At 42.6% G+C, this 27,858-nt stretch overlaps 1 protein-coding gene across 1 annotated transcript; it reads left to right on the top strand.

The window, feature by feature from the left end:
• Positions 1–827: 827 nt before the first annotated feature.
• On the top strand, positions 828–27,494 carry LOC127444597 (uncharacterized). The gene is made up of 10 exons (XM_051704054.1): positions 828–925; positions 1,021–1,095; positions 21,407–21,482; positions 21,949–22,228; positions 22,375–22,456; positions 22,568–22,662; positions 24,660–24,857; positions 25,477–25,600; positions 25,994–26,122; positions 26,555–27,494. Exons 1-8 carry the CDS (start codon positions 921–923, stop codon positions 25,530–25,532), a joined length of 867 nt encoding a protein of 288 aa, XP_051560014.1. The 5' UTR covers positions 828–920; the 3' UTR covers positions 25,533–25,600; positions 25,994–26,122; positions 26,555–27,494.
• Positions 27,495–27,858: the final 364 nt, after the last annotated feature.

Below are 27,858 nucleotides of genomic sequence, written 5' to 3' on the forward strand. Positions count from 1 at the left end.
TCTTGTACCTGAAGCACGTTCATCCATTCAGCTATTAGTAGCCTATCTGTTCTCGATGGATCTTCCGTGATCCTTCCCGCGCTGTCAAGTGAAGCACATCAGTTTTGTCTCTCACAAGCTACTCTCTCATTAGTTTGGGTGTGACATGATAAAATACAGACTGTGTCCGCTATAATACGGAACGCAGTTCTGATCCTTTAAATACCGGATGTTACAGACTGTTGGCGATTGTTATGCGACATATGATTTAAGTTTGTCAATCTACATGCGGACCTAACCGGCCCAATTTTTGACCGGCCCATCGGGAACTCTCCCGATCTTCCCGACTGCCACTCCGGCCCTGGGCCAAATTCAGATGCCAAAATTCGGTATTAAAAATTTAAGATTAAACATCCGGGACACCAAGGATAAGCAATCGATTCTGTATGAAATCGAACCATGTGACAGGAGGACACCGTTGCTTGAAATGACAGGAATGCCGTCAGCTATGACAACAAACCCAAACAATGGTGCTTTGGTGAGTGTATTAACTGTTTTATTTGCCTTTTGTAAGATTCAGTAACAGGTAATACCTGACACGTTGCACATTAACAGAATTTATTGGACAATATCTACGCAAACTTTTAATGAGGTGGCGTTCGTTAAAATTTTGTTAGTGTAGACATGCAGGGACGGCCAATAATGTAACTGTAACCAAACCCTTAATATTATGCTTATTAAAGTTTAGTAACGTTTAGCCGATTAAAACTTCATCTGTGTGCTACTGATTTGTAATATCCTTCTTATTTTTTTCTGTGCTGTATTTGTGATGAAAGGGTAGTCAGGCTGATATTGTACAGTCAGCTAGGTGCTTACTGTACTTACTAACATCGTCTGAAAGACAACGGGGCGCAGCAAGTGGTGATGTCTCAAATCAAGATATGGGGTGAAGTATCAAACTTCAATTCATGTACATATGGCTTATTTTTACTTATCAATTCTAGACTTATTGATTAAATATTCTTGGATACAATTCCGCAGAGAACAGAGGCAGGGAGGTCACAGCAGTTCAGCCCTTCAGCCAGAAAGACCATCATTTCAAATGAAAATGACCAGGTAAAGACTTAAAGGACAAATTGGCTATTTTAAATGCAAGCTGTATGTATACATATTTTGGCAAACTGTTGATTTGTACAGGCAAAATTCCACCTGTTACTTACAGTAAGTAATGATGCACATAGTATTGTGTTGCATGCTCTAATTCTTACCAATATTTCAGACATTAAAATCTAAAAAGTTAGTGAACTGTGGAATAAAGCATTCAATGTTTTGTGACCATCAATAAAACAAAGACCTGTTTCACTTTAGACTAATGTGAAATGTATTTATGAATAGAAAAAAAATATCATGGTTTTTGAAGTGCCACGTTTTTCTATTTTCATCTGTGTCATGCAAGGCAATGTTCAAATACGCCTGTTGGAACATTGTCAACTTTTAATGTAATTACAAAAAAACAGATAATGGGATAGTAGTGTTATGTTTTAACATGCTTATTTTCTAAAGGTCCTTTCCAGGTATTTTTACCAAGGGTAGAGGAAAGAGGCGCTTTCCTGCAGCAAATCTTGTTCCTGCCAAGAGACTTAAACCACTTGAAGTGGCTTTCTATTTGTTGCCAAAGCAGTGTGAAAAAACTCCAAATGAGCAGGAGCAAATAGCCCATATGCAGGCAGGGTTGGGCCGTAGGACTGCTTATCTAGATGAGAGCAAGTAGTTATAACCTATACTATGTATCAAACTGATTGATTTATGACATGTGATTTATGACCCCCATCACCCATGATTGACAGGTATGTGTAACGTGATTTATGACCCCGTCACCCCTGATTGTCAGGTAGAAGATAGTTCGGACATGTTAAAGAACATGTTTGGACATGATCTTCCAGGGATGTGTTGGCCATTCGTCGGATATCAATAATTGTTTATGGTGTGTTTATGTTAATGATTTTAAGTGTGAGCCCTACTTTTCACAGATTATAACCCCCCCACCCCAATGCGTACATGTGGTGTTAAAAACGGAGTCAGACACACCAGTCAGTATCAAACCATACAGTTGCGTTAGCGTCTGTGAGGTGTAAGTGAATCTTCGTTCTCAAATTACTTTTTTCTGGCAAGTTTTGTTATTTTGAAACATAATCATACTTCAAGAGAAGATGGCTGTCTATCTTAACAGTAAGTGTGTTTTATTATCTCGTATTATTATTATTATTAAGAACATTTATTTATAAGTGAGTCACGGCTCTGATGCAGTTCTTAAACAGGATCTCTACTGCTCCAGGTGTTGTGGATGATGTAGACTTTTCCGACATTGTTGAGGCAATTCAATTCCTGAACCATGCGAGTGGTACGTATACCTAATTATATACGTTACATGTCTACGTATAGTGTGTTGTGAATGTGTAGAATGATCATATTTTTAATATTTACCAGCAGGGCAGAATCTGGAGCATAGTTCAACATCAGAGCGTGCGTCTCCGCAAGACAGTACCAACATACCGCCGCTCAGTAATTGTTTGTAATGCAGCATTATTTACATGATTTGTTGGATTTGTTTAAAATGTTCTTATGTGTTGTTTTTTTTCCCAGAAGATTTATCAAACCTTGTAAACAAGATCGCCGCGTCTGGAAGCGAAAATCACACAGTGAGGGCTAGCGGCCGTGGCATTGCAACAAAGCCGAAAAGACTCAAACGTAAAGCATTTACGGTCGCCCAGGTGCATGCTCCGGTTGATGGGGGTGTGAGAGATATTGATTTCATACCACAGACACCAGAACGGAAACAGTCAAGATGTTCGCTCAGAGCATCAGCTGTTATGTGTGTGTGTGTGTGTGTGTGTGTAACTAGATGTTTGATGTGAACAAACATTGATGTTGGCGTGAAGTCTTAAATAGTATAACAATATGTACGACTTCTCAAAGCCTACATAAATAAATATGTTAAAAACATTATTTTATCTTTTTCCTAATTCATATATCCTCCCTAACTCTTTTTTTTTTCCACAGAGTTGGTTGTGGATGACCATGCGGTACCCGATGTAAATGATGTTCGGAGTTGGGGTGATGGACTGATAGAATCGTGGGACGCCTGTGCATTTTCCCAGGTAACTAAAGAAACACAACGGGGTGATCAATTCAACGAATGCGTGGTGTCTGTGGCAGATTCTGACCCTGAGGCTCTGCCTTCAAATCAGGAGGCTTACAGAAGGCGATCACATCCCGTTATAGACAATCAACACATAATCGGACTGTTTCAAGACCATTGAGGGACGTTTCAACGCCTTTGAGGGACGTATTAAAGCCGCTGAGAGGCGATTCAACATCGAGGAGCACTTGGATACCTTTGAGAAGAAGCAGGATTATTATAAACAGTCTGTGAAGGCCACACTACAACAACAAGGTATCTGGATTTAACAAGTGATAGCAACGCAGCGTTTCCATGGTGGGGCGAGCCAACGAGCAGCCCGCGATCAAAACCTGACAACGGACTTATTAAAGCAGGTCATACTCATGCTTAAAAAGAAACTCAGGTGAGTTGTAAAAACTTTATTTTTTAACTGTGTATTTTTTGTACCATCTATTTTTTCAACATTTATTCCCACTGTATGTTATTTTAGTTTGGTTGTAATAGTTTATGTTTTCGGTACTGTTTTTGTTTTTACTAGTTTTTTAGTCTAGTTTTATTTCCTTAGTTGTATTCTTAGTTATTTTAAGTGTACACCCCTAAGTGTGGTTTAAATAAAAAAAAGATGTGATTTAAAAATGGCAAAATGTTGTAGGGAGTCGGATGGTTGTGATCAGGGGCCAGCAGCTAGGTTTAGACGATGCGATGACTGTGAGATCCCCCTTGAACTGTTCAGCAACACAGAAACATTGCTCTATTTAATTCAGACAATAGAGGAGATGAATAGATCTGATTCTACAACTGGTACATTGCTAGAATTATTAAACATTGTGAGATCAATGTCAGACGATCAACCAGATCCAAATTCAGCATTAGACAGTGTTATCAATTCTCACCAGGTGGGATTAACACCCACTGATATTGACATGCTTGTAAGAGTGGGTGGTGACATTGGTGGTTATAGTGTGGTCCCGAGACTCAGATTCAGATGTTTGGAGATACGTCGGCGTATAAATCTGCGTGTGATATCTGCCACAGACTTAGCAGCCTACGCTATATTTTTGCACAATATTTTGTCTGAAATAGTGTCATTTTCTGGACTGTTGGTTGGGGATGACGGTTTAATTAACATAACATTGAGAGGTCCTAGTCTAACCACTGATGTTAACACTGTCTTGTCACCTAGCTACGATTACAGTGTGGATGTCTTCACAAATCAGATTGAAAAGATAATGCAAAGTAACTCTGAAGTGCGGGTTGATGATAGTTTGGATCTAAATGTGACTATAGCAAGGAGTAAACAAGGGGGTGTGTATCGAAAGATACGTGATAAGTGATCACCAGAAACAGGATGAATCTGTTCTGCCCCATCAACACATCAATAATCTGCACATAAGCAACCACCATTAGGTCAACAGTTTGCACAGTGTGCTGTTACAAAATACTGTCAAAAATGTAATAGACGTTATCATGTCAGTGCCACCAACCCCAAACCACACAAGTGCGCAGCCGATCGGTGTATTCATTGTGGCGAGGAATTGATTAATGACAGTGTACATCAATGCTTTATACAACCAATAAAGCTCGAGGCACCTAGCGACAAGTACATATTCTATGATTTTGAGACGCAATACGTAAATGGTAAACACGTTGCAAACTTTGTTTGCGCCATTACATTTAAAGGGGAGGAGTTCACAGCCACTGGTCCAGACTGTATAGAACAACTTGTTAAAAGGTTTAGACATCCACGTTATCAGAATTTCACATGGGTTGCCCACAATGCTTCTGGTTTTGATAACTTTATACTTTTGGAATATTTCACAAAAGCAGGGCTCACACTTAAAATCACGATGCACGGATGTCGGATAATTTTAATGTATGCCAACACATTCAAGCAGCACTTTATTGACAGTTATTCATTCATCCCTATGCGTTTGTCCATGACATCTGCTGCGTTAAATCTAACCTGTGCAGAGAATGGTTATTTTCCGCACAATTTCAACAGATTAGAAAATGAGAATTACATAGGCCCATACCTGGACAGGCATTTCTACTGCTATGAGACAATGTCTGACAAAGAGAGGGCTCTGTTTGATGAGTGGCATGTTACAGTATCAGGTAAAGTGTTTGATTTTAAAAAAGAACTTGCTATGTATGGCAAGAATGATGTAGTTTTGCTCAGGGAGGCTTGCATGAAGTACCGCGATGAATTCATACAGTGCACCAAACTTGATCTGTTTAGATGCACCACTTTAGCAGCATGTTTTATGGCAGTGTATAAAACCCACTTCCTACCAAAAGACACTCTAGCTCTGACCCATAACAATGCGTACACCAGTCAGAACAAGACATACTCAAACATTTCCATTGAATGGCTTGAATATGTTAAATCAACACACGGCATAGACATTCAGCATGCATTAAACCATGGTGAGATGGTGATTGGAAAATACCATCTCGATGGTTATTATGAAAAGGACGGTGTAAAAAAGGCTCTCAAATTCAACGGCTGTATATTTCACGGGCATGAATGTTGTTATCAAAACTGCCCTATGGCACACTCAGAAGACAGTTTGTTGATAAGGTTGAAATTTTAGAGCATGCATTTGAGATGGAGGTAGAAGTGATGTGGGAGTGTTCTTGGAACACTGCTAAACAGACTGATGGTGACGTGATGGCATTTATGGCCACTTACACACATCCTGAAAGATTGAAACCACGCAACGCTTTATTTGATGGTTGTACTAATGTGTACAAGCTGTATTATAAAGCTGTAACAAGTTTGTACCCCTTTTGCCAGGCCAAGAAATGCTACCCCATAGGACACCCCCAAATAATTTAAGGATTTTGAACCTCTTGAAAATTATTATGGATTTGTCAAAGCCACAGTACTGCCCCCGTGAAAACTGCTTCACCCTGTCCTTCCCTATTGGACAAGCTTATGTTTCCACTCTGACATACATGTGCAGATCAGCAGAATCAGACCACCCCATGTAGACACACTGATGAGGAAAGGATCATTTCAGGCTGCTGGGTCAGTATCGAACTGTTAAAGGCTGTGGAGAAGGGTTATGGATGTAAAGAAGGTGGACGAGGTATGGCATTTCCCTCAACGATCAGAAACCTTGTTTTGTGATTGTTAAAACATTTTTACAGTACAAACAAGAGGCCAGTGGATTCCCCATGCACGATGTGACAGATGCAGACAAAGAATCTTACATCAACGATTACTTTGAGAAAGAGGGGATTAAACTGAATCTTGACAAGATAAGTCTTAACCCTGCATGCCGGTCTATTAATAAACTTCTGCTGAACTCACTTTGGGGACGATTCTCTATGCGCGAAAATTTGCCGTGTACGGAACTACTTTCAGACCCTGAACAGTTTGCCCAGCACATTTTTGGTGATGGTTATGACATTAAACACTTCTCGTTCATGTCAGACACTGTTGCACTAATTCAGTGGTGTTACGCGGACGGGAAAGGTAAACAGACCCGTGACATTAATGTCTTTCTTGGTGCGTTTACAACTGCACATGCGCGTCTAGAACTGTATGAACTAATGGATAAGTTGGGGGATAGGCTGTTGTACAGTGACACAGACAGCGTCATCTTTACTTCTAGAGACAGCGCCTGGGAGCCTCCATTGGGGCCTTACCTCAGTAATCTTACTGATGAGGTTGGTGACGGGGATCACATTGTAGAGTTTTGTTCAGGGGGCCCGAAAACTTACGACTACCGCACTGCTAAGGGTAAGGTCTGCATGAAAGCCAAGGGTATCACTCTCAATGCTGTAAACTCAAAAGCCATTAGGTTAGACACTCTGATTGGACTTGTTGATCACTATGTCATGGGGGAAGATAATAGTCGGCATATACTGGCATACACCGACACTATTGTGAGAAATAAAAAACACTTCACACTACACAACATGTCAGTCGTTAAAAAGTTTAAGGTGTTGTACAACAAACGTGTGCTGCTCCCTGATTTCACCACGCTCCCATATGGATTCTTACAATCTTTTTGGACATAGGGGTGTGTGAGACACAGATGGTTATGATTTCAGATTACAGCATCCATTTTCATGTGTGATAAGTGGCCCTTCAAACTCGGGAAAGTCATATTTTGTAAAAATGTTGTAAAATGCTGTACGGTTGATTTCTTAAAAAACTGAAAATATTTTGTATATTTATGATTGTTGGCAACCATTGTATGACGAATTGTTGAAAATTTACAAAATTAAATTTGTTGAAGGACTACCACAGACACTGAATGATGATGATTTGTTCCCCATCAACAAAGCTAATTTACTGATCCTTGATGACCGGATGAAAGAGGCCAGCGGAAGCAATGAGGTTTAGAAGGTTTTCACACAGTATGTTCACCACAGAAATCTTAGTGCTATTTATATTGTACAGAATTTATTTTGCCAGGGTAAATCCAGCAGGACCATCAGCTTAAACACAAATTATCTGATGTTGTTTAAAAACCCCAGAGATACCAATCAGTTCAATGTACTAGGAAGGCAAATGTATCCCAGGAACACAAAATTTTTTATGGAATGCTATCAAGATGCAACCAACAAACCTTTCGGATACCTGATGATTGATTATAAAACAAAAACACCCGAACACTATCGGCTCAGAACAGATTTACTTTCAACACATCCTGTAGTATACCTCCAGAAAAGAAGGTAGTGAAAAAAACTGTTGGACGATGAAAATGTCAGCTAGAATTTGTAGAAACATGCCTCTTTTAAAATTATTATTTAAAGCAACACCCAAACAGAGACGGGTTATTTTACAGTCTGCCACAGACAAGCTCATTGTGACATTGTGTGAAGTAACTCTTAATGTGCTCTACAGCAATATACCATTCACGTCACAACAATACCAGAAGCTAAGAAGGAGGAAAAGCGAGATCAAATTTGTTGCAGATAAGAAGATTGGGGTTAAAAGAAAGAGACGGCTGATAAACCAACAGGGTGGATTTCTTCTGCCCCTCTTAAGTGTTGCAATCCCTTTTGTCTCCAGCTTGGTTGCTTCTAGATAACCTTGGGGATGGCGTATGCAGAGAAGATGTTTTTAGTTCCACAGCATCAATTGGATAAACTAAAGACTGGCACCCCCCACGAGTCTATTCAACAGGTTGTGGAGAATGATTTGGACATGACTATAAGAAGTATTTTGCACATATCTGATTTGGACAATTATGAAAAGGCAAAACTGTACACAAATACTTTACAGTGATTTTTAACACTTGCTAGACAAGGGGATAGGGAAACCAACACATTAACCCTTCCATAGCCTGACCACGTAGAAAAAGAAGACCCACCCGCGACGGGCGGTGTAAGTGTCCAGGATGTTTTAGATAATGTTGTGGATGACATTTTGAAGAATGTTCCACAGAAGAGTGTAAAACAACGTTCGTTACATTTTAGATAAAATGTCTAAAACTAAAGATGTCACTTCTTGGGCTGAGTCGGGCGAGTTTGTTTAAAAGTAGAACAATCCCTGGTTCACACATGCTTGATTAAGATAAAGGTGTCACGGCTCCACAAAAGATTGCTGATGCACGGAGACCTGTTGGATGGAACGAGTTTCTGGAGGCTTTTGCTACTTTAAACATACCATACTCAACGGTACCAAATCATTATGTCAGACATGCAATTAACTCTTTCAAAACCAAATCGACACTGACTATAACCAGCTCATCTAAGAAGAGTAAAAAACAGAGAGTACACCCGATTCCACCATCAACACATTCAAATTATTCAGATGGACATGTATTCATTTCACCTACTCTTGACCAGAGTCAGTGTCTAGGTTTTTAATCTCATAGTTTTGTATGTTCTGTGTTCTCATGTTTTGATCTTGTTATTATCTGTATTGTTGAATGTGTTGTATGTATAATAAAGAGTCAAAAGAAGAAATTTCTGTTCTTTAGTTGTTTTATTGAAAATATTAAGCATAAGACATAAACATTTCACCTGTCTGAACACATTGAACACACTTGAAAACATTTCATTACAATGAGATTATTTTAGTTTAATTTTTTTTCACAAAAGCTGACACCTTTTTGTCATTTTTAATAAAATCATTGGGATACAGCTTCAACACATAAGCATAATCCCCTTTGCCAAGTGGTAGAGATAAACACACAATGTTGACCACAAGTCTCTGATGAAAAATCTTGGACTTGCACTGATGAATGCTGTACCACACTAGAATTGCAGTTTAGAAAGTTTTTGATAATCGGCAGAAAATGGGGGTAATCTGGTTTATTACCAAAGCTGTCGAAAAAACACCCCACACAGTCCTCATTTATGTAGATGGCTAACCAGTGTTCACCTGGGAGTCCTGAAGGATGTGTGTTGATTATAACTATTGATGGTAATTTTCTTAAAGGGTCTTTTGGTAGATAGTCAAACTGAAGTACACTGAAAAAATGGATGTTGCATGAGATCTTATCCATGATAGTTGTAAGCTGGACAGTGTCCATTTTTACATATTAATAGTAATCAACCAGGATCTGTCGGTGACTGGACACTTCGATGATGCTGTCGAATATGGCATAAACAATTAAGTTGATCGTTTGGGGTAGCGGTTGTCTAAACCAGGCTTCTAGTCTAATATTTCCAGACTTGATAAGCGATATGTGTTGATTGCACTCTTCATATGGTGTGAAATTGAATGCGTAGAGGGTATAGCTATGCAGAAAGTCCTCTCTATCAATAGATAAACCTGATTTTTAAGATGATTTCCAGAAGACAACGCTAACTGGTAAAATTCCCGCACTGCAGAACCACTTTCATATTCAGGCTGCAGAGGCTTCGCTGGGTGCTGTTGTCCGTCCAGATAAATGGCCAAAAATTCTAGGTCGTAGTTTTTAAATGCAAATGGGTTTTTATTATAGGATCCTGTGAACGCATCATTATCAGTCATCGCTAGAACAACAGATTTTGGTAGAGTTCCTAAGAATAAGTTTTCTTGATTGTAGACACGTGAGCCTGCTGGAATTGAGAAGTTTTTCAGGCACACTCTGTCGATGGGGTACTTGGCAGTTGTTGAGAGCAGTGCTTGTGCATGCCCCAAACTCACAGCTGGTGATACAGACACTTTTTTCACAAATAGCGAGGCCGACAGGATGTTTAGTTTAAAGGCTACAGCGTCGCTCCTCATCAAGCAGAATTCATCTTTACCTCTCGTCATGCAAATTTTAATGTCCATCCCGTTAAGCATCAGTTTTACTTGAGAGAAAATATCACTGTGAACGGGTGCGAGTAGCTCAACCACATTACTGGCATTGGTAAATGCCGCTCTCTTTGTCAGACCACGATTACCCCCAGCGGGGTCTGCCACATCCATATGACCAGCCGTGTCTTTGTAAAAGAGCCCTGCAGAGAAAAGCGTTTCAAGTGCATCTTTACCATAATTGGTAAGACATTCTATTAAGCATCGATAAGGATGTGTGCTAGAACTCTGTGATATAAGACGGTCTCCAAGCGACACATCCACTTGTGAAAATATTGTTGCCCCTGCATATTTAATAAGACCCACTGGGGCTCCATCTGCAATATCTGTGCCATCAGCATTAGTGATTTTGAGACACAAAAACTCCAATGTGTTGTTTAGGTCTACATAATCCTCTCCAGTCTCCATGATAAAAAATGTCATGGTTACTGGTGTAACCTCCGTTCCCTGATGGAGGGAATGAGACGTTGTGTTGATGTAGTGACACTAGGGGTCACTCTTGGGAGCCCGAGACACCTCTGGTTTTTGATAAAAGGCCAATGAAAATTGGCGAGTGGTATTTACATGCCACTCCCCCGGACATACGGGTATAAAAGGAGCTGGTATGCAACCACTCATTCAGGTTTTATGCTGAGGAGCCGATATAAGGTCCGGCCATTTCAGCGGGTAGTTCAGCGTTGTGGCAGGAGGGACACAACGTCTCATTCCCTCCATCAGGGAATGGAGGTTACACCAGTAACCATGACATTCCCTATCGGTCACTCACTCGACGTTGTGTCGATGTAGTGACACTAGGGGTCCCTATACGAAATGCCACAACTGGCTGAACTGTGTTACATGAACTGGCAGTGTGTGGTGGGCAGACTGCTGTGTGCCTCATAGCCAGCACACCAGGTCAACACGTTACCTCCTCCAACATAGTTATGAGTGTCGAACGGCCCTTTTTGGGGACAAGTCGACTACCCAAAGATAGAGACAGGCTTAACCCAGTCATGGCCTCTTTTCCCCTTCTCTTTTTCCACTCCCTAAAAAAGAAGGGGGATTATCCGACTGGGCCGCCAGGTCTAGTCGGGGGTGTCCCTCCCAAGGAAAAGACACTGCGGAGACCACACCTCACCCAAAGAGAGGGGGGGGATATTTAAGTGGAAGAATATGTCACATGGTCTTTCCAACCATGTGGAGAGCCTTCAAGGTAGATCCTGCCCAATGGGGGAGGAGTTACTACAAACCTGGAGACTGGGGCAGAGGGGCTCTGCCCAAGGAAGACACAGTTTGCCAGAAGGGAAACAGACTAGCGGAAAATATGTAATCGCATGGGGTTAGCTTTACAGGGAACTGCCACATGCGGAGCACCTACCCCAGAACAGGGCTCTTAGTTAGCACGTGTACTGGGCCGGCAGCGAGTCTCTCCGAAAACTCGACTGCCACAGGGCTCGGAGGAAGTCAACCAAGGAACAAAGATTGTGAACACTACTGGGAATTAACAGCACACGTCTTCAGCTCCAAGGGAGGTGGAAGGCGCTATGTGCAAGCGATACACCCGGCCAGCTATCCCGGGCTTATCCGCTTGTGTTGCGTGCCACTACCTGGGACGAAACCGGTTCCACCCGGAGGTTGTAGAACCTTGCAAAGGTGTTGGGTGTTGCCCAGCCCGCTGCTCTGCAAATGTCTGTTATAGAGGCACCTCTGGCCAGGGCCCAGGAAGCCGCTACACCTCAGATAGAATGGGCTCGTAGCCCTACCGGGGGCGGCATGTTCTGGGCGAGATATGCCATAGTTATGGCATCAACGAGCCAGTGGGCTATCCTCTACTTGGAGACAGCGCTTCCTTTCCGCTGTGCACCAAAGCAGACAAAGAGCTGCTCGGAGATTCTAAAGCTCTGCGTGCAATCCAAATAGATGCGTAAAGCACGCACCGGACACAGCAATGACAGGGCTGGGTCTGCCTCCTCCTGGGGCAGCGCTTGCAGGTTTACCACCTGGTCCCTAAAAGGGGTGGTGGGAACCTTGGGCACATAGCCCGGTCAGGGTCTCAGGATCACATCTGGGTGCGGGTGCCAGAGGGTACCCCATCCCTGAGAAAGAAGGTCCTTCCTCAGGGGAATTCGCCGGGGGGAGCTGTCGCGAGGAGCATGAGGTCCGAGAACCACGTCTGGGTGGGCCAGTAGAGTGCTACCAGGACGACCTGCTCCTCGTCCTCCCTGACCTTGCACAGGGTCTGTGCAAGCAGGCTCACTGGGGGAAACGCATATTTGCGTAGGCCAGGGGGCCAGCTGTGTGCCAGCGTGTCTATGCCGAGGGGAGCCTCGGTGAGGACATACCAGAGCAGGCAGTGGGAGGATTCTTGGGAGGCGAACAGGTCCACCTGTGCCCGTCCGAATTGACTCCAAATCAGCTGGACCACCTGAGGGTGGAGTCTCCACTCTCCCCTGAGGGAAACCTGCCGTGACAGCGCGTCCGCTGTAGTGTTGAGGTTGCCCGAGATGTGAGTGCTGCTGACTCCGGAGGAGGAGACGGCGGGCGAGTTGTGACATACAGCGAGAGTGCAGACCACCTTGGCGGTTGACATATGCTACCGCTGCCGTGCTGTCCGTCCGAACTAACACGTGCTTGCCCTGGATCAACGGCCGGAACCTCCGCAGGGTGATCAGAATTGCCAATAACTCGAGGCAGTTGATGTGCCAATGCAATCGCTGGCCCGTCCAGAGGCCGGCGGCTGCGTGCCCGTTGCAAACAGCGCCCCAGCCCGTTTTGGAGGTGTCTGTCATGACCACGACGCGCCTGGAGACCAGTTCTAGAGGAACACCTGCTCGTAGAAACGAGAGGTCGGTCCAAGGGCTGAAAAGACGGTCACAGTCCGACGTAATGGCCACGCGGTGTGTCCCGTCTTGGGACTCAAGTCTGGAGCCAGTGCTGAAGCAGCCTCATATGCATCAACCCGAGCGGGGTGGCCACCGCCGAGGACGCCATATGCCCCAGGAGCCTCTGAAAAAGTTTCAGTGGAACCGCTGTTCCTTGTTTGAATGCCTTCAAACAGGCCAGCACCGACTGGGCGCACTCGTTCGTAAGGCGCGCCATCAAGGAGACTGAGTCCAACTCCAAACTGAGAAAAGAGATGTTCTGAACCAGGAGGAGCTTGCACTTTTCCCAGTTGTCCCTGTGTGCGTGCAACACGTCTCGAGAGTGAGCTAGGATTAGCCAGTCATTGAGATAGTTGAGAATGTGAATGCCCACCTCCCTTAGCGGGGCAAGGGCAGCCTCTGCGATCTTCGTAAAGACGCGAGGAGACATGGACAGGCCGAAAGGGAGGACTATGTACTGATACGCCTGACCCTCGAACGCGAACCGCAGGAAGGGTCTGTGTCGAGGAAGGATCGAGACGTGGAAGTACGCATCCTTCAGGTCTACCGCCGCGAACCAATCTTGATGCCGGACGCTCACCAGAATGCATCTTTGCGTCAGCATCTTGAACGGGAGTCTGTGTAAAGCCCGGTTCAATACTCGCAGGTCCAAGATTGGCCACAACCCACGTAAAACCCTTTCTTCATCTTGGCTGGAGGGACAGGTTCTATCGCATCCTTCCGTAGAAGGGTAGCGATCTCCGCATGCAGGGTGGCGGCATTTTTGCCCTTGACCAAGGTGAAGTGAATACCGCTGAACCTGGGCGGGCGCCTGGTGAACTGAATCACGTAGCCGAGTCGGACGGTCTGGATCAGCCACCGCGATGGATTGGAAAGCGCGAGCAACGTGTCCAAATTCCGCGCGAGGGGGACCAAGGGGACAATGTCGTCGGACGTACCGGCAGGTGGGGCCTCGCGGTGGGGCTGAGTCTAGGGGCATCGAAGTACTTACCTGGCTCCTTGTGACCACCCCCGGAACAGCCTGGGATGGGGAGGAAGAGGCCTGTCCTCGTAAGCCGTGGAGGCTGCCACATCGGGGGCGGCTGTGTGCCACAGCTGGGCATTCAGGGGCGGAAAGGGCACCGCTGGAGCGCCAATCCTGCAAGTAAAGCCCGTGGACGGTAGTCGTGGTGACGACCGTACGCACTGGGTATGTGACCCAGGGAGGAAGGAAGCCACTCTTTTGCTGAACTGTTGGGTACTGCAGCCACTTGGGCGTGTGGCAAAATCAAACAAAAAGGCAACAAAAGATTTTCCACCCGGCCCTCCACCGGGGGATGGAGTGGTCTTCCTACCAGCTCCACGTGAGTGGGTTCCCTCATCCCTGGGTTGCCCATCTCAGGGGCGCTTCGAGGACCTCTGTGGGTTCTTCGGCGCCGGCTGTGAGATGGGTGGCGTCGGCTTTCTGCGGTGGGCTCCACGCTGGGGCTGGGCTGAAGAGGCGGGCTGCGGCGGAGCCGGTGCAGTCACCACAGGGGACGCCCTTGGCGACGAGCAGACGGGGTACGGGATCTTGAGCCACACCGGGGCAGGATGTGCCAGATTGCCTCCGTCTGCTGCTTCACCGTCGAGAACTGCTGGGCAAAGTCGTTGACGGTGTCGCCGAATAGGCCCGTCTGGGAAATGGGGGCAGCAAGGAACCGTGTCTTGTTGGCCTCGCCCATCTCGACCAGGTTGAGCCAAAGGTGGTGCTCCTGGACCACTAGTGTGGCCATCGTCCGCCCGGAGGGCGAGGTCGGTCGCCGAGCGCAGTTCCTGCATCAAATCTGGGGTGGAACTACCCTCGTGCAGTTCTTTCAGCGCCTTGGCTTGGTGGACCTGCAGGAGAGCCATGGGGTGCAGGGCAGAGGCGGCTTGTCCAGCAGCACTGTAGGCTTTAGCCGTCAGGGGATGACGTGAGCCTACAGGGCTTGGATGGGAGCTTAGGGTGTCCATGCCAGGTGGCGGCGCTCTGCGTGCATAGGTGCACCGCGAGCACCTTATCCACCGGGGGAATCGCCGTATAGCCCTTGGCTGCCCCGCCATCGAGGGTAGTGAGAGCGGGGGAACTGCGGAGTCGGGGCCGGGCAGTGAAAGGTGCCTCCCACAACATTGTCAGCTCCTCATGCACTTCCAGGAAGAATGGCACTGGAGCTCACGGCCGCCTGGGAAAGCATGTCCGTCATTTCGGCATCGGCCTGTGACTGGGCGATCATCCCCAAAGGGGGAAGCCCAGCTGAGGCTTCTGCGTCCGACTGGACAAGCCCGCTCTCCGATGCTGCGCTCGAGGGCTCATCATCTTTGCGAGCTCTGAACAAGAAGCCAGACTCGCCGTGAGACGAGCCGGTGAACTCATCCGGAAGCCCGATTGGGGCAGACGAGCGTGCTGGGGAATGGGAGGTCCGCGGGGGGATACCCGGCGGAGATGATCCCATTGGGGTCCCCAAATCGCCCCCAGTGCTAGCCGCGCTGGCCTCATACCCATAGGTAGAAGGACCGAGGTGGGGAGCCGCTGGGGTGGCTTTCTTTCTTACGAAAGCAAGCCGCGACCGCAACGTTGCCATGGTCATGTTCTCGCAGTGAAAACATGAACCATTCACAAACGCTGCTTCCATGTGGGTCACGCCCAGACACGAAAGACAGCGATCATGACCATCCGAAGTTGAGAGATAACGACCGCAACCAAGAATAACACACAATCGGAAAGGCATCTTTGAAAAGACGTGTCTTTAAAAAGACGTTCCGTGTGTGCGCTCTTTTAGAGAAATATATACTCTTTTAGAGGGGAAAAAATGCTCTTTCAGAAAATATACTCTCTAGTTTTTCTGCCGAAGCGCCTAGGGGCGTTCTCTTTTATCAAAGACCAGAGGTGTCTCGGGCTCCCAAGAGTGACCGCTAGTGTCACTACATCGACACAACGTCGAGTGAGTGACAGATAGGGAACTCTAAAGGTGATGAGTCCGATATCGCTGATAATGGTGGTACTTCTATATAAGTATTTTTTTCAATAGCAGTTTGAGTCAACGGCACTGTGAATAGATCCAGTTCGTTTTTTAAACACTCTTCTGACATGTTGTGTAGTAAAGCCATGATCTAAAATATTGTTTTAACAGAGCTCTTTGGTCTTTTTGATGTAGCACGTGTTGTTGTTTCCTTGCACTTGCATTTTACGACTGACGCTTTCTTAGGTGTATGTTTTGTTTTCTTCTGCATTTGGCCACTCCTCCGCACCCCTGGTGATCTAGATGCTCTTTTGCGAGCCATCACCATTAGCTTGGATCCGTCTTGAGTACTGTTGTTATTAAAAGACCTTGATAATGTGTTGCTAACAACATCACTTAGTATGTTTTTTGCAGCTGATTTAAGATGTGGCTTGGCTATGCTAAATCCTCGTTTTAGCAATGGTATAGCCATTCTAAAGGGTCCTCTAAACTTCCCCCCAAACCAGCTCCATACATAACCCTGCCGGGGAGTCCATTGCCATCCTGATTCTGGTAATAGGCCACATAACGCATGGGGTCGGTGATTGTTGAAATATGCCATTTTTAAACAAATTGTTTCACAGGTCTAAAGTGTAGCTTAGCACACACCTTCCCGTAACTGAAACGTACGTCTTGATTTTGATCGTCTTTCACTTGTATGGTATCTCGGTACAATGGACAATTTATTAACTGGTACGTAATGCGGTCTGTCGTATCTAACACTAACAATCTTGTTATTCTCACCGTCTATATGTACACACCTTAGTAGCAGAACATGATGATCACCAACTGATTGATATTCTATAATATCCGTGTAGATATACATGGTGTAGAACCCACCATTTATGTTTGCTTGATAGGGCGCATACGTCACAGGCTTGTACCCAACACTATGATTTTCATGAGTTTGGTTACCAGTTTCTAACCCCTGGTTTTAATCCTAAAATATTAGCCAACTTTCTATAAAATGTCAGTGATGTCTTCAGAGGGGCTTTCAGAAACACTTTGTTTTTAACATGGTCATAACCAAGACTCACCCGTGATGGCAGGTTTGCGTTGATCTCCCTGATAAAAAAACCGATGTCATCATAATATCCAGTCTTTAACCTGTAAGGCACATTTGATATCTTTTGATCGCTGCTGATGAAAATCTCTATCTCTTTGCCTTCAACAGGATAGTCGGTGATGTGTTTCTCACTATCTGTCGACATTGTTTCACCATAGTTGAGAATGAACGCAGCTTCTTCCTCATTAAATGTGTACCATGACACAGGATATTCAAATTCGATCAATCAAACTTGCCATTCTCCTTTTAGGTTTAAAGTTCTCGCTAACCTTGTTGTATAACTAGATATGCAGTTTTCCGGATAAACAGATAAGGAGACGTTGCAGGGCAGCGTGACATAAAAGCCACCCTCAGTCATGGTTAGTTTTTACATGAATGTGTGCTACCTATGTAGGTCTTTTGTTTTTAAGCTTCTTTACATCAACCAGTTCATTCTGGTCGATCCATGATGCGAATATTGCAGGCCATCCGAGCCAGCGAACCAACACTAACATTTTCCGGCCTTGTTTCTTCTTGTCTAAAAGTTTTTGCACTTTAAATGTCTTGTTTTTTGTTCACAAATATTTTTTGTAATTCCTCCTTATAAAAAACGCCGTCGATGACATAGCCGTCTTAATCACACAATCTGTAGACAGGTGGGTCGCGTGGGATGCACACTGTTATAATGAAAAACTCCTGCATATAGTTTTCCTCATACCCTTTTGTGAATGGGCCTCTTACTTTAGAAATTCTAACAATGTCACCAAATTTATATTTAAATTTTGGGGTGACACCGCAACCCCCACTAGACCCATAAAGATTATGAAACACCACAGATTCATTTTCTTTGTTCACATCAACCGGTTCATCATCTTGATGCTTCTGTGATAGCTGACGTTGTATCCATCCGTGATGTCATGAAGTATATCGATGTAGCATTTGGAGTTTGTAGCTGTTAAATAGCTCCACATCCTAAACCGCTCAATGACACAGGCTTTTAATTCTGTGGTGGGTGCAAAATGCGTGATGTTGTACTTTTTTGTCATGCTTTGAAAATGCTTGTTAAACAACTCCTTTCCTTTGTCTGTCTGTAACTTGTGTGGCACATGTCCCTGTTTCAGTATAGATTCAAATGCTTTAGTCACCTCGGCACCGCTCTTGTTTTTAACACACGCGTCCATGCATATTTACTAAACAGATCTATGCACGTCAACAGAAAATGATAGTCGTCATTTTCCTTGGTGTATGCAGACATATCAACTAGATCGGCCTGGAACTGCATATCAATACCATAGACAAAAACCCGATTCCTTTTGTATTTTAGAGGGGCAGTTCTGTGTAGTGTGTAAGCATCCTCACCGGCGAACCAGTCTGAAACTTGTTTATCGGTTAAGCGAACACCCATTTCTTTTAAAACACCATCTTTTAAATGTTGTTTACCTCCTAAAGAACCCAGGTTAGAAGGTGTGTAATAAATATTTTTCATTTCTTCGGACATATTGTCACTTCAGTATCCACAAAAGAATAACTCAGATGGTTTAAGTGTTTTGGGTTTTTATTTCAGTAAAAGAGAACATTGGCATCATACAGCATCGAGGTACTGTAGAAAATGTATACACATCACAATGTTTTTCTCAAGAATGTAATCAACTAGTGTTTCAGTAATTTCACAAACATCAGTCTGATCATTTCTTGACACTGTGATTACACATAAATCAGTCATGTACGTACACATACAGATTATGTCAGCAATTCTAATACAACTGCCACATTCGGTCACCAGGTCTAGTAATTTTCTGATGGTTGCACAAATTGGATCGCCCGCATTAATACTCATACGCATCATATCTCTCCACTCATTTGACATGCCTCTTACAACAGACATTTGCCTTTACAGTTGTCCACTGCGTCATAGACAATCTGTTCGCTGCTGACATCCACAACTTTCTCTCTGACTTCACAAAGCTTTTCCACAATGTAAACTTCGTCACGCAGTTCATGCATAATAGTGTTCACCGTCCCCTGAATCCTCTGGGGGTGAATCCTCAAACCACACCGGCTCAATGCTTGAGCTATGATGTGTTTAAGTCCTGGTTTAACCAGATTACATGACAGTTCCTCAAAGTACGCGTCAAAGAAATAGGCGTCAGGTTCAAACAAGCAGGAATGTCTAATCTGACTCGGATGGTCCACCTCGCAGCTCAAACAGAGTTCTTTCAGCTTTTTGTTGATGAGATATTCCAGAAGGACCACGACAGTCGCTTTTATGATTTTGAAGCCGTCAGAGCGGATACAACTGTCTGTGTCATCAATCCCAGCATAGGCCGCAGCTCCAGCTATTGCTCCAGCATTGCCATACAGCGTTGTAAGGAAGGTCAGGTTGTGATACCCCAGATCCTTGCAAAATATATCCAACCAGTTGTTGTCACAAGTTTGTGGGTGGGGCTCCAGAGGTGTTGCATTGTCATCAGGCATCGCCGGTGCAGTCTCAGGAGTGTTGGTGTAGCAGTAGACAGTCATAGATTCTTGAGACATGGTGAATGTATGTAGCGAATGTACCGAACTGCTGGCGTTTTTAATGGCTGTAATATGGGGGCGGACTTAAGAGGCGGTCTTTGGGGTTGTTGACGCCCTGCTCAGGGTGAAACAATATTGTCTTTACAGAACTATAGCGATCATACATGTCACACCATCAAAACATCTTGTCAATACAGGTAAAAATGTTGTCAAGCATATGAACATCTTTCCGCTGAAACAAAAATTCCATGTCATAGTACATGTGATGCTCAGACTCAAGAATAGGCCATGCATTTTTGCGGAGATTTGTCTTGTCGTTGCAGCAAAAAATATAAGGAGATTTTGGCATCCCACGCACCGATGTACAGTGGCTCATCGCCACAGTCATTCAAATCTCTCCAAACGTAATTGTAAAACATAAACCAGTCTTTGGCAGGGAAAATCAGGCAGGGTTCCTGTGATGTAAAATCAGCTCCAATACCCACAGCATAGAGTTTCACAGTCCGCATCACCTTGACAAACACATCTCTTCCTAAACGATTACCAGACAATGAAAAATAACGTTTCGCAAAATTCACATCTTCATGAAGAAACTCTGTCAAACTAACATTTTGTTTTTTCCTTGGTGCAAAAGTCAGTTCCTCTCTCATTTCAACAGGTTCTCTTGTTGGTGAAATACACATCACTCTTCTAGGGGTTTTAGGAGTTCTCGGAGCAGCCATTGTAGCAGAAAGTTGCAGAGCGTCTTCTGTGTTTTAACTATGGCATCTTAAACCATTATTTAAACAACAAATTCAGGATGTAGGTAGTGATGTAGGTGTGAAAAGCATACCAGGAAGGAACAATGGTGAGAGGTAAGACATCATTAACATTAACACACCATAAACAATCATTGACATATGACGACTGGCCAATACACTCCAGGAAGAACATGTCCAAACATGTTCTTTAACATGTCCGGACTATCTTCTACCTGTCAATCACGGGTGACATTTTGACAAATAGTATAGGTTATAACTACTAGAGCACAACATATGAAGAGGTAATAACATGCAATTAGTTATTTAGGCTAGTTGTACAAAAAACGAGAATCCATATATTGTATATTGTATTCTGATATGCTGTGAAGTTCATGAAAAACAATCACGTTAATTAATTGTGGGCACACATGCACACATCTCAAATAGTTTTGGTGTAGAACCAAAGATACAGTCAAGTTAAATGGACAAAACTCATGGTTAGGGTTAATTATGAATTAGGATGAATGTCATTTTGAGGATACCTTTATATCCAAAGTACCTCACAGAAACATAAGTCCATAGTTTGTGGAATGAGTGAATCAAACCTCTATTCTTTTAAGTGCTGGTAACATTCTCTACTAACACAGCACCACAATTTGTATTCATAGAATGTTCTTTTTTTTTTTTTTTGGCATGGATTTTGTTTTTAACATTTGGTTTAACCAAGCTACATTGTTTCAGAGTATTAATCTTAAATACATGCCAAATTATTTTTTTCCCCCAAGGACTTGCTAGTTTGTCATATAATTTGTGCATATAATTTTTTTGCTTACAGTTATGTGATGCCCTCAAAGTTTTATTTCCAAAACTGGGGACAGTTACTGGTGGGTGGCTGCTTTACATATCTTCAGGTAGGCCAACACAAGTTTGTGTGTTAGTGTTGCTCATTCATAAAAAAGTATATATGCAGCAGCTAACTGCACATTATGCAACACACACTGTTACTTTATTCCAACAGATGGTACCCAAATAAAACTTTAAAAGGTTCTCTTCAGAATCATATCTGTACATTTATTATTTAGCCAATCTATGTTGAATTTAAGACATTTTTGTGAACATTTATTAGATAATGTCTAACTGCAAATCAGCAGCTGCAAACTAACTGTTTAATTGTAATAGTTGTATTTGTAAAAGTCAGGTCAAAAAACCTTGACTTATTGTTTTGACTTCAAGACTCATTTAGGTGATTTCTTTAGTCTGAACTGTACTGTGTCAGACAAGAAGTCTAGTTGCTTTGACTTAACTTCTAGATATAATGTATACCTAATAAAGTGTTAAAAGTTTGCTTCAAATTTTCCTCTGCAATGTTTTCAACAGGCGGATGGGGTTGCCGAAAACTCTCTTGTGGCTCCTGATGATACTGGCTATACAGGCAGGATCTTGAAAGCTGCAAGCCGTGGGGGTAAAAATCTATTCATAGTCCCAATTCAAGAAGAACTCAGCACAAATCCCCTACAACTAACTGATGAAGCATTCAGTAGCATGCCAAAAGCCACATGTCAGAAGTGTGGAGTAGCAGTTCCCCTGCATCTCCTAACAGAACACATCAAGTCTTGTGGTGTCATTGATGTTGGCAGTGATGATAACCTGGATAGCGGTGAGTTTGAAGAGAGAAAATGTAAGAATTCTTCGTTTAAGCTTTTGTTAGCATACAATATAGTATTAAACACCAGAATAAATTCAGAAACTATTTGTTTGAAAATAACACTGTTGTTCTTGCTTGTAACTTCAATTTCTCAACAGCAGCTATGCAGCAGTGTCCTGTCTGCACAGAAATGTTTCCCACTGACTTTATTGAGGTACACGCTTCTTCATGTGGGGAAAGGTATCCACTTACTTTTTATTGTTGATGTTTTTTCTCTCATCAGCAACTGTCTTACTCTTTGTTTTACACACACAGTGCAAGTGTAACACAAAAAACATTTTATGTGGGTAGTGCAGGAAATGAGGTGATGCATGAAAGTACTGTAAATGAGGAAGAGCAAGCAGCAATGCCTGGACCATCCGGAACTTGTGTAACAGTTACAGATGGTAGGTGCTGCTCAGGGTTTGAAGTGATGTAGGAAAGTTAAGGAAGGTTATAGTGCAGTAAAAATTGGCATGTCAAAAAGCATGGTCAGCTCTTGATGTTAGCCATGAATTGTTTACCTGAAAAAGCTACCTTGGTATGTATCATAGCAGTCATTTAATATTACAACAATTTCAATTATACTTTTCAATCTTAGCACAATCTTCAAAGCTCAGCGTTATGGAGTGCCAGAGTGGTTGTCTGTTTGACTCATGTTTTCATATACAGGTGCATCTCAATAAATTAGAATGTCGTGGAAAAGTTCATTTATTTCAGTAATTCAACTCAAATTGTGAAACTCGTGTATTAAATAAATTCAATGCACACAGACTGAAGTAGTTTAAGTCTTTGGTTCTTTTAATTGTGATGATTTTGGCTCACATTTAACAAAAACCCACCAATTCACTATCTCAAAAAATTAGAATACATCATAAGACCAATAAAAAAAAAAAAAAAAAAAAAACATTTTTAGTGAATTGTTGGCCTTCTGGAAAGTATGTTCATTTACTGTATATGTACTCAATACTTGGTAAGGGCTCCTATTGCTTTAATTACTGCCTCAATTTGGCATGGCATGGAGGTGATCAGTTTGTGGCACTGCTGAGGTGGTATGGAAGCCCAGGTTTCTTTGACAGTGGCCTTCAGCTCATCTGCATTTTTTGGTTTGTTTCTCATTTTCCTCTTGACAATACCCCACAGATTCTCTATGGGGTTCAGGTCTGGTGAGTTTGCTGGCCAGTCAAGCACACCAACACCATGGTCATTTAACCAACTTTTGGTGCTTTTGGCAGTGTGGGCAGGTGCCAAATCCTGCTGGAAAATGAAATCAGCATCTTTAAAAAGCTGGTCAGCAGAAGGAAGCATGAAGTGCTCCAAAATTTCTTGGTAAACGGGTGCAGTGACTTTGGTTTTCAAAAAACACAATGGACCAACACCAGCAGATGACATTGCACCCCAAATCATCACAGACTGTGGAAACTTAACACTGGACTTCAAGCAACTTGGGCTATGAGCTTCTCCACCCTTCCTCCAGACTCTAGGACCTTGGTTTCCAAATGAAATACAAAACTTGCTCTCATCTGAAAAGAGGACTTTGGAACACTGGGCAACAGTCCAGTTCTTCTTCTCCTTAGCCCAGGTAAGAAGCCTCTGACGTTGTCTGTGGTTCAGGAGTGGCTTAACAAGAGGAATACGACAACTGTAGCCAAATTCCTTGACATGTCTGTGTGTGGTGGCTCTTGATGCCTTGACCCCAGCCTCAGTCCATTCCTTGTGAAGTTCACCCAAATTCTTGAATCGATTTTGCTTGACAATCGTAAGGCTGCGGTTCTCTTGGTTGGTTGTGCATCTTTTTCTTCCACACTTTTTCCTTCCACTCAACTTTCTGTTAACATGCTTGGATACAGCACTCTGTGAACAGCCAGCTTCTTTGGCAATGAATGTTTGTGGCTTACCCTCCTTGTGAAGTGTGTCAGTGATTGTCTTCTGGACATCTGTCAGATCAGCAGTCTTCCCCATGATTGTGTAGCCTAGTGAACCAAACTGAGAGACCATTTTGAAGGCTCAGGAAACTTTTGCAGGTGTTTTGAGTTGATTAGCTGATTGGCATGTCACCATATTCTAATTTTTTGAGATAGTGAATTGGTGGGTTTTTGTTAAATGTGAGCCAAAATCATCACAATTAAAAGAACCAAAGACTTAAACTACTTCAGTCTGTGTGCATTGAATTTATTTAATACACGAGTTTCACAATTTGAGTTGAATTACTGAAATAAATGAACTTTTCCATGACATTCTAATTTATTGAGATGCACCTGTATATAGTCAATGAATAAGTTGCTAATGTTACTTTGTTTATGCCTAAGTAAGGCTTGATGGCTTTAACTTGTGATTTTTTTTTTTGTTGCTACAGTCAAGCATAAATAATGAAACAACCACGTTTTAATTTGTTTCTTATTAGGCTGGTTAACTATCAGTGACCCTACCAAGGCCATATCTCAGTGTGCAAATAATTTTTGCCATATTCTTGAAATGGAGAGTCCCTTACTTCTCAGCATGGATATCAGAAGTCGTCTTGCTGAACAGGACATGGCCCTTATCTCCTTTTACAAGCGACCTAATGTGGAATGGGCACGACCCCTGAATTGCAGACTTGAAGGTAGCTCCAATTACACGTTACAGTTGTCAAAAAATTATTCAAGTATTTCCTTCATCTTTATTCTGTCGAACCTTACATTTTTTTTGTCAACATGCATGGAAAAGCTGAAGTTTGGGTTTTGCATCAATTTTGGTATGTATGTTATGTCTATGGCATCCTTGCAAATGCTATGTTTATTTCAGGTTGCATAATAAAAAAACAAAATTGTATATACCATGTGTCTATTACAAGTTTATTGTAACAGTTGGTTTGCTTTACCCTGAAAGGTCAAAGGATTCTACTAAATGTATAATGCCAATATTGATGAGAACTGCGGTCTCCAGTCCATCACAGTGCTAACACATACAGTCTGACAACCATTCACACTCACATTTATACTTAAAGGCAATTAAGAGTTAGCAGTATTAACCTGCATGTCTTTGTACTGTAGAAGGAAGCTTATTACTTTTTATTGTTGTTGTTATTTAACGTTTTTAATGTATTGAACAGCAAACTCCAATGTTACATGGCTTTTTGAAGGAGAGCCTGACCATTTAGTCCCCTCAGCATCTCACTTTCTTGTGGAAAGTGATATGTTCCTTATGGCGGGGAGAATGGTAAGCCACTCCTTTCTTCACAGAGGACCATGCCTGTCGGGACTCAGCCCTGCTGTTGTTCATGTCCTGCTTGGTGTGAGTCCTGAAACTGCAACTGTTCTACTGGAGGACTGTCCAGACTTGGACATCAGAGAAACAATCAGGCTTGTATGTTTATTTTAAAAAACGTAAGTTATTTCTTTCATGTTATATTTTATGCACAATGGAGCACCCTTTTATTGTATATCCAGTGTCCTCAATGGGTCATAGAGTGACGTTTAGATGTGGCTAACTCAAGCTTGTCAGGTGAAGAGGGAGTGAATGAGATTTTAACATTTAGTTTTGTAATACTGTAAATGTAGTATTATACAAATAATCCTGATTCTAGAGCGACTCAAATGCCAGTAATCTGTAAATAAAATAGTCAGAGGGTGGTGCTTATTTGGACCCACTGTGTTCCACTGTATACTGTGTAATGTTCAGTACTTTTTACAAGTGCACATAGTATCTGGCATTACACATCTTTTATTCAATCCTAATTTGCTTCCCTCTTTCTTGAAGCTTGAAGGGGAATCCAAAACCTCCAATAAGGATAAAATAAGTGTCCAGGACTTGGCCTATGCCTGGGACCTCCCTTCTCTGACTGAGAACAACAGGAAATGGCTTTTTGAGAAGCTATTGATCCATGCTGTGAGTGAAAACAATTCTTGTTTTAGTTTTTACCATGTGAGTTATATATTGGTTATAAATGCACATTGCTAAGTTTATCAAAAATCTGTCTGAAGACATTATTACACTTTTTCTAGTTCATTTATTCCCAAGGGAAATAAAAAAACTGTCACGGTTGATGATGTAAAATGTATCACTTCCTATGTGCCAAATTATTTCCCTGGAAACATAAAAGATGGTGGGTGGTTTGTAATACTGCAAATGCAAGGAGTTTTGTCAGTGAGCAGGTGAACAGTATCATTACTACCTCATTCACCAGTGGATAGAAACATAAATTAAATGGAAACATATTCTTGAAAATATTCTTCTTTTTCTAATATCTTACTCTCCGAGCTTTCTTTAGGATAAGGAATGTTATGCGTTCTACCTTCTCTCTCCTATTACTATTAACAGGTAATCGGACATGTCACAAGACAAATCAAGCAGCTGAGACGAGGTCTTAAAGAAACCCCAATGTGGACCGTGCTGACCCAACGACCTGACACAGTGGCCTTGCTTTTTTCCCAAAAGAGGGATTTTTTTGTTGATAATTTCATTTGTTGTAGCCATTTATTTAATCTACTCCATAGCAACACCAACTGAACTGACCGATCTGGTCAAATTCTGGACTGGATGGGAGATTCTCCCAACAAGTCTCTCTGTAGAGGTAGTCATGGGCAGATACCCCACAGCCTCCAATTGCTATGAGACCTTGCGCATCCCAGAGCATTACAAGGATTACACATCTTTTAAGATTGATATCCTGGACTGTATTTGCACTTCTCAGACAGGATTTGGTCTTGTGTGAGAGTGACATCTTGGCCTGTATTTGCACTTGCCATACAAGATTTGATCTTGTACTAAAAGATGTTGCTGTAACATTTAAGCTTGCTAGCTGTTAAAAGTGTTCTGTTAAAAATGTGAACGTTTAAGAGTTGTTGGCTGAATTGTTATACTTGTAAAACTGAACAGAACTGTCACTTGAGAGGGAGTACTTCACACAGATTCTCCAGAACATGCTCTGGGAGATTCCCAGCCCTCCTTACTCTACCAAATGAACACACCTGATTAGTTAAGTGACATTGCTTAAGTATGCATGTTTCTGGCATACGTTTCACATCAAGTTTAAAATGTTCCTTGTAAACAATCTCTGCACTCAAATAATTTAAGCAGGAGTTAAAAGTGAACTTGACTGTACTGGTTTTATTTTCTCAGACTGTTACAGCTGAAGGGGATGAAAGCCCTTTGCAGTATTATAAAACATCTGTTAATCTCAGTTTTTGGCACAAATTTGACAGATTTGAAGTTTAAAATGTTCCTTGTAAACAATCTCTACACAAATAAACCATTCAAGCTGGAGTTAAAAGTGAACTTGACTGTACTGGTTTTATTTTTTCAGACTGTTACAGCTGAAGGGGATGAAAGTCCCTTTGCAGTACTACAAAATATGTCAACCTCAGCTTTCACAAAAATCTGGTGTACATGAAATTATTTCCTTTAGGTGATGTAAAACAAATCAGAATAACAGACAAATTCTGGACAAATGTTGCAATTAGAATAACTTTTGAATGGTGTGACATCACTGCAATGTCTTAAGGCAAATAATTAAAACCCTTTAAGGAATGAAGTGTTACTTAATTTTTTCCATTGACCCAAGTTTATTTATTGAACAATCTAAATATGTGATTACAACATAAATGTGGCATATTTGCGATTTT

This window comes from Myxocyprinus asiaticus, chromosome 8 (genome assembly GCF_019703515.2).
Source record: "Myxocyprinus asiaticus isolate MX2 ecotype Aquarium Trade chromosome 8, UBuf_Myxa_2, whole genome shotgun sequence".
Taxonomy (NCBI): domain Eukaryota; kingdom Metazoa; phylum Chordata; class Actinopteri; order Cypriniformes; family Catostomidae; genus Myxocyprinus; species Myxocyprinus asiaticus.